The 12,615-nt window shown below is 41.1% G+C and overlaps 1 protein-coding gene across 1 annotated transcript; it reads left to right on the forward strand.

Moving 5' to 3' along the window:
• The first annotated feature begins 487 nt into the window (after nt 1-487).
• TPRG1L (tumor protein p63 regulated 1 like) lies at nt 488-11,591 on the forward strand. The gene is made up of 5 exons (XM_075604911.1): nt 488-782; nt 2,046-2,137; nt 4,844-5,020; nt 7,110-7,263; nt 8,051-11,591. The coding sequence occupies exons 1-5, from the start codon at nt 576-578 to the stop codon at nt 8,243-8,245; spliced, it is 825 nt and encodes a 274-aa protein (XP_075461026.1). The 5' UTR covers nt 488-575; the 3' UTR covers nt 8,246-11,591.
• The last annotated feature ends 1,024 nt before the right edge of the window (nt 11,592-12,615 follow it).

Genomic DNA, 12,615 nt, shown 5'->3' on the forward strand with positions numbered 1-12,615 from the left:
ACTTTTCGAGCGCATCCCATTTTGCACCATTGTGTCCAGTATTTTCAGAGAAGCCACCTGGCAACCCTACGCTACGGGCAGACATTACTGTATCTCTCAGATTTTCTGCCAGCCTCGCTGATTTTTATCAACATTGACTTTAATGGAAAACTGCAGGTTTCCATTTACCCTTTCGCTGCCAGAGGCCAGCCATGATTCCCTCTTGCAGTGAAATGTAGTCCTAGGAGGTCTATGGATGGTGAATGAACATGCACTGGGAGGAGCTATACTTTTGTCTGTGGACAATACAGTAAAATGAGCTTAAAAAGCAGCCTGTCTGAGACCCAATAGACCCTGGGCAAGGAGTCAGATCAAACTGCATCTAAAAACTCCCGCATCATTCAGAACTACAGGGACCGTGATGCACTGCGCCGCTTCCTACGTCAGAAGAGCTCGGGCTGACGTTCGTGCTTGTCAGCCCCGGATATGAGGTCACAACGCCGCTGGCGAATCAGAGCGCTTGCGGAAGTGTGAGTGTAAGCAGTTGTTGTGAGCAGAGTTCGCCGCTGGGCTCGGTCCCGGGACGCACAGTTATTATGTTACAGCTCCATGACTCGGACACTAGCCCCTCCGCTCTGCTGCAGGCGGGAGGGATGGAAATGGCATGCAGTCCCGAGGGGCGGAGGGACTCCGCGGTGTCACTGGGGGCCGTGTCCTCCGGCTGCTCCGTGCAGACGCTGCGGTCTCTCACCGTGCATAACCCCACCGTGAAGGCCCGGGTCAAGGAGTACTTCGTGTTCCGGGTGAGAGTAGCCCAGGGCAGCTGGTTAGAGCCCTCTATCTCTTCATAGGTTTCCAGCCGTTGTAACCGGAGCATGTCCTCTTGTGTCTGTAGCTGAGGCTGCCAGGCAAACTATGAAGACAAATAAAATGCGCTAAAGTCACATATCATGTGCCCCCAGGAAAGTGAAAAAGTTTAACCCTTTAAGCATCTGTGGAGTCTGGTACATTAAAGAAACGCTGGTGCCGAAAAGGTTCAACAAGATAACCGTTTTTTAAATATAGGATTGTTATATTCATACTTTAAGAGCAGTAAAAAGGTTGGTACACCGCCTCTGCTAGGGCTTCTGTTCTGCCACGCTGGGGCTTCTGTACTGCCACGCTGGGGCTTCTGTGCTGGGGCTTCTGGGCTGCTTCTGTGCCGCCACGCTGGGGCTTCTGTGCCGCCACGCAGGGGCTTCTGTGCCGCCACGCTGATGCTTCTGTGCTGCCACGCTGGGGCTTCTGTGCGGCCACGCTGGGGCTTCTGTGCTGCCCCCGTGCTGCCATGCTGGGGCTTTGGTAAAGGACACAAACACAACTTCTGTGAGCACAGAGCCCAAACCCACCACACCATAAATATGTCAGAAGCAGTGCTACTGGGATTGTGACCATGTAATAACTATATCATTTCTCATTGGCTGTAGCACTGGGATTTTGTCATATACTGTACATGTTTGTAAATGTCAATTGGTAAAAAAATGTTTGTAGGTTTGTGACCCCTCTTCCCTGGTTTTATACTCCCTCATCCCACTTGTAAGTGGCAGGTCTTTTTATGTACCTGTGAATGACCAGTTTATTAAGACACTTCTCCCTCCATTAGAGAGGTTAGGAGGGCATTTGCAGGTAATGTTAGGACTTCCAAAAGAGGGGATACTGTGGCGTGGTTTGAAATCTTAATACCTTGGACAAATAATTTAACTAAATGACCTGACTTCTGGGGGAAAAAAGTATATCTATATAGTGTCATATTGGGTATAGCACTGGGACTTTGTCTTGTTATAAAACACAAAAATATATATATATATATATTTTTTTTTTAACCATAAAAGCTGACCTATCGAACATCGACTATAAAATGATGTAAAACAGTTCACCAGTAATGTGTTTTTTGTTGTTTAATAGCTTGGGGTCTGACAGCTTTTATATATATATATATATATATATATATATATATATTTACTTGTTTAGTTTATTTACTAGATGTCTATTAATTATATATATTTTCTTTTTTGGGTTGGTTTCAGCCTGGAACTATTGAGCAGGCTGTAAATGATATCCGTCTAATTGTTCTGCCAACAGAAGACGGAGACGTTCAGAGTGTCTGGCTGCTAACAGAGTAAGTTTAAAAGGGAATGTTGTGTGTGGAGAATGAAATCAAACTACAGGCATACCCCGCATTAACGTACGCAATGGGACCGGAGCATGTATGTAAAGCGAAAATGTACTTAAAGTGAAGCACTACCTTTTCCCCACTTATCGATGCATGTACTGTACTGCAATCATCATATATGTGCATAACTGATGTAAATAACGCATTTGTAACAAGCTCTATAGTCTCCCCGCTTGCGCACAGCTTCGGTGCAGGTAGGGAGCCTGTATTGCTGTTCAGGACGTGCTGACAGGCGCATGTGTGAGCTGCCGTTTTCCTATTGGGCGATGTGTACTTACTCGCGAGTGTACTTAAAGTGAGTGTCCTTAAAGCGGGGTATGCCTGTACAGCCTTTTGACTTCTAGAGTTTTTATAATTTGAAGCACCCATTGGTTGAAAAGTATACGCACTTGAGCCTACAGTGTGCTTGAAAATAAAATGCGAGTCAATCTCTTATGAACTGTGAATCATTGGAACCTCTTAATTGTGTGGTAGGTACATCATTTCCACAGCACATTTCTGAGACTATGTGCACCATTTTTGAGATCCGTGCCAAAATCACTTGCTGGGTAAAAACAAGGTGTCTGCCCATAGAAAGCAGCATTGTCATGCAGCATGCTGTGACAAGCCCATGTCCTGATTCGCAAAGCTACCCATGGTTTTGTAAGAGGCGTTTTGATCATTTTGTCTATTGCTCTGAATATGCATTTGCAAGACTGTCTTCTTGAAACATTAATCCCACAGTGAGATTTTGTGTTTTTTATGATTGAGATGCAGAATACCCCAAGTATGCAGGCGAGTTGAAAATTAGATTTTGAGTGGTTTAGACTTTTGTTTTTTGTCTCTCAATGTAATTCTGCTTTCAGATTGAAGAGTATTGGAATTGGTACTAGTTCAGAACTTAATACAGGCATACCCCGCTTTAAGTACACTCGCGAGTAAGTACATATCGCCCAATAGGCAAACAGCAGTTCACGCATGCGCCTGTCAGCACGTCCTGAACAGCAATACCGGCTCCCTACCTGTACCGAAGCTGTGCGCAAGCGGGGAGACTATAAAGCCTGTTACACATGTGTTATTTACATAAGTTATGCACATATATGACAATTGCAGTACAGTACATGCATCGATAAGTGGGAAAAAGGTAATGCATCACTTTAAGTACATTTTCGCTTTACATACATGCGTACGTTAATGCGGGGTATGCCTGTACTGTAAGGTTGTGCTTTTTATTTTGCTTTGGGTTCAGAGCGATCTTTGTAGATTAACCAAAGTATCGCTTCCTAATGTTTGCTGGACCAAGTCACACAGCAGTTGGCTTTCGTTTTGATGAGCACACCTTATCCTGCCTCCATGTTTGCATATCCTTTCACATGTTGCTTTTAATTTGTTTATCCTGAATGTTTTCTTTTAAATCTGCAGTGCACTCAAAAAATCATAGGATGTACTGTGCTGGCCAGCAAAATAAATGTTTGTTGTAAAAATATTCAATCCCTAGAGAATGTCTTGATTGGTCCTTAAAGAGGCAATCCAATTTCAATCAATCCTTCAGTCAGTGTTATGCCGCGTCCATGCTGAGCGTGACCGGCGATCGCTTGTGCGGGGCGATCAAACACATTGAGGTGTATGGGAACGTCGGCGCAGCTGTTTTTTCGCGAGAAAGTTTTGTCTTTGTCTTGCGGCGGCCAGGTCATGTGAGCGGTTCACCCAATTAGGGCAAACCAGCTCTGTGATGTCATCGGCCTCCACCTCGCCTCCCCGTTGCGAGGATCTGTAGTCCACAGATCGCTGGGCTGGGAGTGGGCCTGCACCATGGACCCGGCCTTAAGGTAAGTTTATAGTAGTGGTGATGGCTACAGCGACACGACCACGTGACGTCAGCCGTCGCCGCTACTACAGCTATTCCTGCACACTGGTGCAGGAAACGCGATTGTGCGACGGGGGGCGTGGCCGTGAGTGATTCGCCCTCATTGGCTGAACCGCTCACGTGTCCGTGATGTCACCCCTCGATTGCTAGAAATATCAAAATCTCCCGGCTTCCAGCGATGATGACTTGTCGCGGTCGCACCCACTATGCGCACCCGTGACAGACATGTACTTGCTGCGGCGCTGCGCAACATCGCAGTCGCCGTAGAAAGTACTATTAACTCGGCCTTACAATTTGCAGCTCAAACTGCTGGGAATATTGGCAACAAATGATCACAAACAGGAAAGTGTTGCAAAAATCTTGCACTGCTGGGAAAGTGTGATAAAACCTGCAATCGAAATCAAAGGATGGTCATTATATTAAACTCATTAAAAATGGCGTGGAGTTGAATAAAAAATAAATATGTAGCACAGAACTGATTTATTTTTTTAAATATCACACGTAGGATATTGCATGGATTGCTCCTTTAAAGCAGCACTTGGCACTTATGGCCATTTTTGCATTTCGTTTGAACTTCCTTTAAGACATCTCGTCTTAACCTTTCCGAGGCTGTTTCCTTATTTTTTAAATCTGATGCGTTATTCAGGAGCTATAAGCGTTCTGGGGGTGAAAGTTGCTACTTTGAAACGGGATTCTTGAAAAGATACTGTATCTCTGTGCAACTATTTGTTTTATTTATGACTGATAATTGAAGTCGGTTTGGGTTCTCTCCTAACAAGTGATTTCACATTTTCTTTTGTTGCTAGAGTTGATCATTGGAACAACGATAAGGAACGCCTGGTTCTCATCACTGATAGAACTCTCCTAATATGTAAATATGACTTCATCAGTCTCCAGTGCCAGCAGGTAATCAGAGTGTCCCTCAATGCCGTGGATACTATTTCTCTTGGAGAGTTTGAGTTCCCTCCCATGTCTCTGAACAAGTAAGTAGATTTGCATGCTTCTCTGCAATGCATGTGTTTAGGACCAGATTTACTGTGGTATTTGGACAATGTACATGTATACTGTTAATAAGGATGTTAATTAAATTGAGTCTTGCGTAGCAGGTCAAGAAAAGGAAGAGCGCCCAACATCAACGTATTGTTACAAATATATCACATTCTGTTAAGCTTATTTTAGCATTTCTAAAACGTCATACTATTGACTTGTATGGAGGAAAATGGCAGCCATCTTGATTTCAGTAAAAAGTCTTATTTGGGAGACTGATATCTGGATTGCAATATGATGAACATAAAAGGAAAATATCACATTACAAAACTCAGACACCTTTGAGTGCCTATTCACATAGTAGCTACGTCTTAGGATCTGACACTCCGCAGGCCCCAGTATCTATGTCATAATCTTACTACCTGTTTTTTTTTTGTAAAGTTGTTGGGGAATATATAGAAAACAAATATACAAACTTCTATTTTTTCTTTGTTTGCTAATTGAAGAAACATCCAGGTATAATTCACTCTTGAAATAAAACTACTCTACATAACATTTTCCCTAACATAAGCACTTCATTTTCTTTCACTTGTCATTTTAAGTTGTACGCCCCTATGCCTTTGTGATTACCCCAGATGAGAACATGCCTTTTGTTCTTTTGCGAGCATCGAGTTAGGCACAAATGTAGCTAGTTATGCGAACATCGTTTGATGGACAAGGGCAAATATGGTGGCAACCATCTTAAATGAAGCTCCCACACTAAATTTTAAATAAATGATTTACACTGTAACCTAACCTCTTACCTTCATTTTGATTATAACGGTCCACATATTTGTATCTTTCCCCGCACTCTGCTGTGAGAGTGAATGGCGTATTTTTGATGATGTGTATACGTCTTTGGACAGGTACCCTGTCACTGTGGCATTTTTATATGCTAGAAAAGGATCGCATATATCTACCAGTAAGGATCTATTTATACCAATTATTGTGTGTGAAGAGACATGAGCCATATAAAATTTGAGCATACAACCCCTTCCTCAGGTACAACTGTATTTGCCGGATGAAGGGGTAATATCCCCCGAAACATTGTGTGGTTGTTGTCCCTTCATACACAATGGGCCTAAATAGATCCTTGCTGGTAGATGTATGCAATCCTCTTCTCTTCCAGCCTATACTCGAGTGCCACAGTGGACGGGTGCCTGTCCAAAGACGTACTGTATCTGGGAAAATACACATACAGAAGATTTTTGAGATCCTCTTGTTCTCTTCCAGCTTATCACTTCAATGCACACATTAACATCAAAATTATAAATTGCTTCTCTATAAGATTGTACAAAACATGGGAAAAAGTGTGATGGCAAAGTCTCTTAATGGATTAAGCAGTGACACACTGCAAGTCCCTTTCAAGTCAATGGGAGTTTGTGCCCAATTGCCACTTACACACTCTCTAAAGCGTTCTTAGGACAGATCCATGCAAGGTAAAGACAGTACGTTAGACACCCCCGAGGAAGGTCCACCTGCGGGCCGCAAAGTCTAGACTGTAGATTGTGGTGATGTGACTAATGAATGACTTTATTTCATGATCTATATTTCAGTGCTTGATAGTGTCATGTTTTGTATAAATGTGCAATATTGTTTGTCTAATTTTGTACCTATACATGAGCTAATAGACAATTTAGGAGTAAGTCTCAATTGGTTCTTACACAATTAAAAAAAAAAATAATTTTGTTTGTTTAAATTTTTATTTTTTATTTTTTTTCCAACCAGCAGAAATATCGACCTGTTTAAACTAATGGGAAAATAAGTTGTAGCCTTTGTCTTTACTTGGTAAATATAGTTTTAATAAAGCAAGCAGACACAATAGGGTATTTAATAATACATTACTATGATGGCTGTAATGGACAGATTAGGGACCAGGAAAATGTATGTAGACTCTAGTTACGCATTAAAACTACCCAATCTACTGTACTTTACTCTGCTGTGTATAATTGCTGTTCTGTTAGCCATAGGAAATGTAAACAACCGTGATCGTTTTACTATGAAACTAAGTGTATTAAGCAAGATTCTGATCTATTTTAATACCAGACGAGAGGGTTTTGGAATACGTGTTCAGTGGGATAAAACCGCCCGCTCCTCCTTTGTCAACAAATGGAATCCATGGTCGACCAATATGCCATATGCCACTTTTATAGAGCATCCAATGTCATATGCCGAAGAGAAGATTGTACCACTCTGCAAGGTAAATTCATTAGCACAAAAAGCTCATTCGTCCATTTTTTTTCCCCTCCATTTAAGTGTTAAATATTGTATTATTACTGCCATCTTAGGCTAAGGCCTGGTACATAATGAGTTTTAAGCTCGCTGAGCCGCGCTGAGCAGATGCACAAAGCCACTGCATCTGTCATCAGCGCGGCTATAGTTTCTCCCTCCGCATGCGTGCGGAGGCTGAGAAACTTTCCCGAGACAGGCAGGTTTGAAATTTGCCGCTCGGGGAAGCGGAGTAGCGGTCTCGTGACCGCTCCCATCCAATGGGAGCGGGGGACTAGCCCCGCCTCCTGGCACGCCACCACCCCCAGAGCGCGCTCACTGCCTCGCCTGCAAGGACAGGGAAAAGCCCCATTTTCAGCAGGCGAGGCAGAGCAGGAGCGCGCCTCAGCGCACTTATAACACACTATGTCTCCGCTTAGGTAAACAAAAACTATACTTACCCACGTGCGCATACAAGCAGGACACCCGGCACTCATGCTTGGAGCGCTCTCCAAGCATGAGCGCGCTCAGTGCCAGCGGGGACTTAGTCTTATAGTTCTGTTACTTCGAGCAACAATAGTTATTGAAATGATTAGTTACAGTATTATGCTTCATCCACTGCTTGTTTTCTTAACATGTTAGTGAGTTTTAGATTAGTATCTGCCGTTATTTTCATTAAAAGTTTGTAATGAACACAAACAAGTATTTTTGTATGTTGTGTGAACGCCTTGGAAAAACTCTTTCAATTTGTGTTTTTTTTTTTTTTTTTAAATATAAAGCTGGAGAATTTTAGGACCCAGTTGATTCAGGCTGTGAAGAAAGCACATAAAGAACAGCCACTGCCAGGAAGAGCAAATGGCGTGCTGGTGTTGGAACGCCCTCTTATGATTGAAACTTACCTGGGACTAATGTCTTTTATCAACAATGAGGCCAAACTGGGATACTCTATGTCAAGAGGCAAAATTGGATTTTAAAATGGGACTGACTTTAGGCATCTACAGAGTCAGTCCAAGATTTCACATTAAAATGGACCCTTTGATTCACTGCATGTGGTTACAAAAGTCAGTTATAAAAGCAGTTACTGACAACTATATTTAGAGAAAAGGCTTCTTGTATTTCATATAAAGTGATGAGTTGCGTCACCACCTATGTAATATAGCCTTTAGTTGTAAGCATTGGGCTAAAAGCACAAAATACAAGCTCTTGGGGGTCCGATCATACTGTTTTTGGCTAAAAATGTACAATGATTTCAATAGGAGTCTTTGGCCTAAACAATAGCTTCAGAAGATATAGACTTACCCTCATAGCCAACATATATTAAATGAGCCCTGGCTGCAAAGGTGATACTCTATGTTTTTTTTTTAATTTTAAATGTATTCTAGCTGTTTTGATAAGTGAAGTTTCTTTTTTTTTTATGCGTAAAAATCAAGAGTACCTGAAGATCTACACTAAACTTGTAGTTAATGGTAAGCAGGACTAAATATTTTCTCGGTTTCCCTTTCAGACTTGCAGTACTTTCCAAATATTTTTGGGATGCACCTTATTTCAAATATGTGAAACTGTATCCTATAGAAACCAGGTTTGTAAAAGTAAAAAAAACAAAGGGCCACATTTATTATGCAGTGTTAAACCATAAGCCACCTTTATGGCTTAGTGCTATTTAGTAAATATGGGCCACGATGTTCAATACCAGTGCCTATATTACCGAGGAGTAACAAGCAAAGAAGCACATTACGAGTTGTGCATTTTTAATTCAATATATTATCTGTGTGCGTCTATCATTCCTTTCCACTTTACAGCTTGAATAATAATTTATTACTATAGATCTTTTCTCCAAAGAAAAGCTGTATTATGTTGCTGAATGTCTAAGGCGTTTTAACCCTTACCCACTGATTAAATCATGTACTGTTTCATAGATAAAATAGAACTTCAGTGCACGGGTACTCGCGGCCTCACTTCATGCACTTTACTACTAAAATGTGAGAAGCTGTATTAACGCATTTTAAATTATTTCTTTATATAATTTTAATGTGTTTTTTTTTTTTATTCTTAACTGAAAATACTATTGTTGTGAACTACGTAAATGTGTCTGCACTGTTTCTGTTAAATGGAGGGGGGGTGGGAAATTGTCCCCTGTTCTGATTGTCTCGTCCCACTGATCTTCTGACTGATTCCAAATCTTTGTGGTTTGTCCCCTGTACTTCCTGCCCTAATACATGATGCAGGACACATCTTCCTAAAACAAGAAGGAACTAGCACTTCAGAGGTCTTCATACAAGAAAGACATTTTAATCCACACAGATCAGCGTTTCGGTCAAACACACTGACCTTTGTCATTTTTTTTTTTTTTGTAAGAAGACCTCTGGCAGTGCCAGTTCCTTCTTGTTTTAGGAAGATATGTCCTGTATTATAGGTCACTGATAACTGTGCACATAGGCAGTTACATAAATCCAGGGAGGGCACCTAATTCTTATAATGTATGATGCAGCTATCATTGCTGGACTCACCTCACAGCATGGCCAATCTCCCATATGGAAGAAAAAAAAATCTATTTACGTCTGTTCAGTTATGGTGGAGGACAGAAACAAACACTCGAAATAAACCACAGCCATACAAAATCTATTTGACCCTTAGAGGCAATCCGGCCAACTTTAAAAAAATAAATTTTAAAAATTCATAATTTGAAGGGGGTCACCGGAGCTGAATCATGCTAATTTCCACTCCGGGGATCCCCCTGCTTCCCAAGATATTTACCTCCAGAAGAGGGTGCTATTATCAGCCCAGACAGAAGCATTAATATGGTGGCTTTAAATGCCCTGTGGGTCAATAGGAAGCTGTTGCATCAGCCCTTGGGGCTGCCTATTGGCCCACTTAACACAGGACATTTAAACTGCAGAGATAAGTATCTCGGGAAACGGGGGGTACCCCGGAGCTGAAAAACATGGTTCAGCTCCGTAGACCCCCTGCTTCCAACCTATTTAAAAAATAAAAAAAAGCTGCCAGAAGAGCTACTTTAGTCCTGATTATGCTGTTCATCGCATCCCTTTTTTTCCCCCATTACTTTATCAACCCCTACATGCTGAAGGACATGTGCAAGACTCCTTTAATGAGAATGTCCGTCAGTGGTCATGGTGGCCCCCGTGGCAGCAAAAGGGGTTCATTAACAGTTGCACAAAGTGCACCACTAAAGTTACAAGAACATTGGATAACAGATTCTTAACCCATCAGTATCATCTGCCAAACTAGGATCACTTAACTACAAAATAAGACTTGGATAAATGATTGTAACTCAGTGTAGGAACATAATACAATTCATTGAGTTAGTAAACAGGAGACGTTCAATATAACACACCTTTATCCTTTTTCTCAGTAACAATTTGCATCAGAACATGGTGTTCTTTTAAAGATAGGAAGCTAGTGTTAATGTTTAATGTGGGACGTGGTGTAATGCATCATAACGGAAATAAAAAGCTGTATAAAACCTGGATTGTAACATCCTCAATTTGTTGCAATATGGGTACTTTCAAGGTACAATAGGAAATAATGCAAAATGGAACTATTAAACAAATTCAACTTGTACATAGCTGCACAGTACAAACATTGTTACTGTAGTATAAATCATGCTTAATACATTGTGAGAACACTGATGTAAAATTACCAAGTGTTTAATTATGGACATCCATTTAAATAAAAATCACATAGCCACCGTTTCACCTGTTTGTGTTAGTTGTGCTGGCATTGCATTGTGCAGTCATTTTGTGGATTAGAACTGCAGTTGGAGAGCTGTATGGGGCTCTTATGCCAAAGTTTGAGTATTGCTGCTAATAGCTATTCATTTCCTTTATCAAGTGATTCTTAGATACCTAGCAAAAGGTTTGAGTCCTATTATCTATCTCTCTCTATCTCTCCTATCTATCTATATATATATATATAATCTCAAAGGCAGGGTTTGTGAAGGATCGTAGTACAAAAGTCAGACTGCAAAATGGGGTTGAATATCTACCAGTCTCCATACTGTAGCTGTTGAGGGCAACATTGCTTAGCACTGTAATCCTTAAAGTATACCACATTATAGTTTGGCAAAAATATGCATGCCTCACAGATGTTAATTGTTTTATGAATATTGGTGTCCGTTTATCAATGTCTTTGTTTTGAGTGTGTTGCGTTCGTATCTGGAAGACTGATTAGAGGCTATGAGTATATAATCTTGCCTAGGAATGCACCAACCTGCATGTTCCTGTCAATACATATTGTGATTCTTTTCCAAGACGTATGTTTGGTACGTGCTGAAAGAAATAAACTTGTTAGTACAATTTAAAAGTCTTTTCCCATCTTATTTGAAATGGTTAGTCTTTGTGGAAAAAAGTTGCTAAGCAAATGGTTAACTTTACATTTTCTAGGACTTTTTGCAGTTTATTCAGCAACACAATCCTTCTGCAGAAAACAACCCAAGTCTTTCTTGAAACTAGTATACAGTCTGGGGCTAATGTTACTATTTTGTGAACAGTGCATCTAACAAAATGTGAGATTTCCATTGCATTCTGGATCTTTATCAAAACAGTAATGATGCAATAGGAAATGTAACTACTTATAAGCTCAGTTAAAATTCATAGATTATTAAAAGGTAGAATACGCTCAAAACAGATTACATTAACAAGGGGTTGTGTTTCCACACGTGAAGATACAGCTCCTGCTTCAATGATAAGCCCCATAGAAGACAAGAAGAGGTTGGTAAAACAGGTTATGATGCATTCAATTGCATGAAAGACTGCAAGTTGTGTGAATATATAACATATTGCGTTATGACTGACAGAAGCAACGTCCAACAGGTGTCAGTTAATTGTGACCTTGGTCAACTCACTTTACTTCTCTGCGCCGGTCACCAAAATTAGATTGTAAGCTCTATGGGACAGGCACTGCAAAATTCTCTGTACAGGGCTGCGTACAGTCTTTTTTTTTTTTTTAAATCTTACAAAATAAAAATGTCTTACCTTTTTTATTTCAGTGACTGCCTCACTTGCTGGTTTGTTTGAACTTAGGTAAACTATCTGACCTTTCCATGATCCAAAGATGGCGGGCTCCAATTTTAAATGGTGGTTGTAGACGCTATAGTAGGTGCTGGAGCAGGGGAGTGGGAATCCCAGCCATGTATCCAACACAAGACTTTAATAGGAGACAGGATCCTGTGCCAGTCAAATAATACCAAGAGTCAAATAGACATCTAAAATCCTTTCATTATTGCAGACATGGTGCACAATGTTTAGTGGGAGAACCCTTAGGCTGCGCTTATCGTGCCGGCGACTGTGCGGCAAAACCAATGCATTGCCGCCGTTGCATGCGCTTA

This window comes from Ascaphus truei, chromosome 6, assembly GCF_040206685.1.
Source record: "Ascaphus truei isolate aAscTru1 chromosome 6, aAscTru1.hap1, whole genome shotgun sequence".
Taxonomy (NCBI): Eukaryota; Metazoa; Chordata; class Amphibia; order Anura; family Ascaphidae; genus Ascaphus; species Ascaphus truei.

Bases quoted from the DNA above. Each gene is read 5' to 3' on its own strand.
- TPRG1L (XM_075604911.1), top strand. From the start codon at position 576: ATGTTACAGCTCCATGACTCGGACACTAGCCCCTCCGCTCTGCTGCAG. The intron at 2,138-4,843 runs GTAAGTTTAAAA...TTTTGTTGCTAG, and splicing joins AGTGTCTGGCTGCTAACAGA to AGTTGATCATTGGAACAACG. The intron at 7,264-8,050 runs GTAAATTCATTA...TTAAATATAAAG, and splicing joins AGATTGTACCACTCTGCAAG to CTGGAGAATTTTAGGACCCA.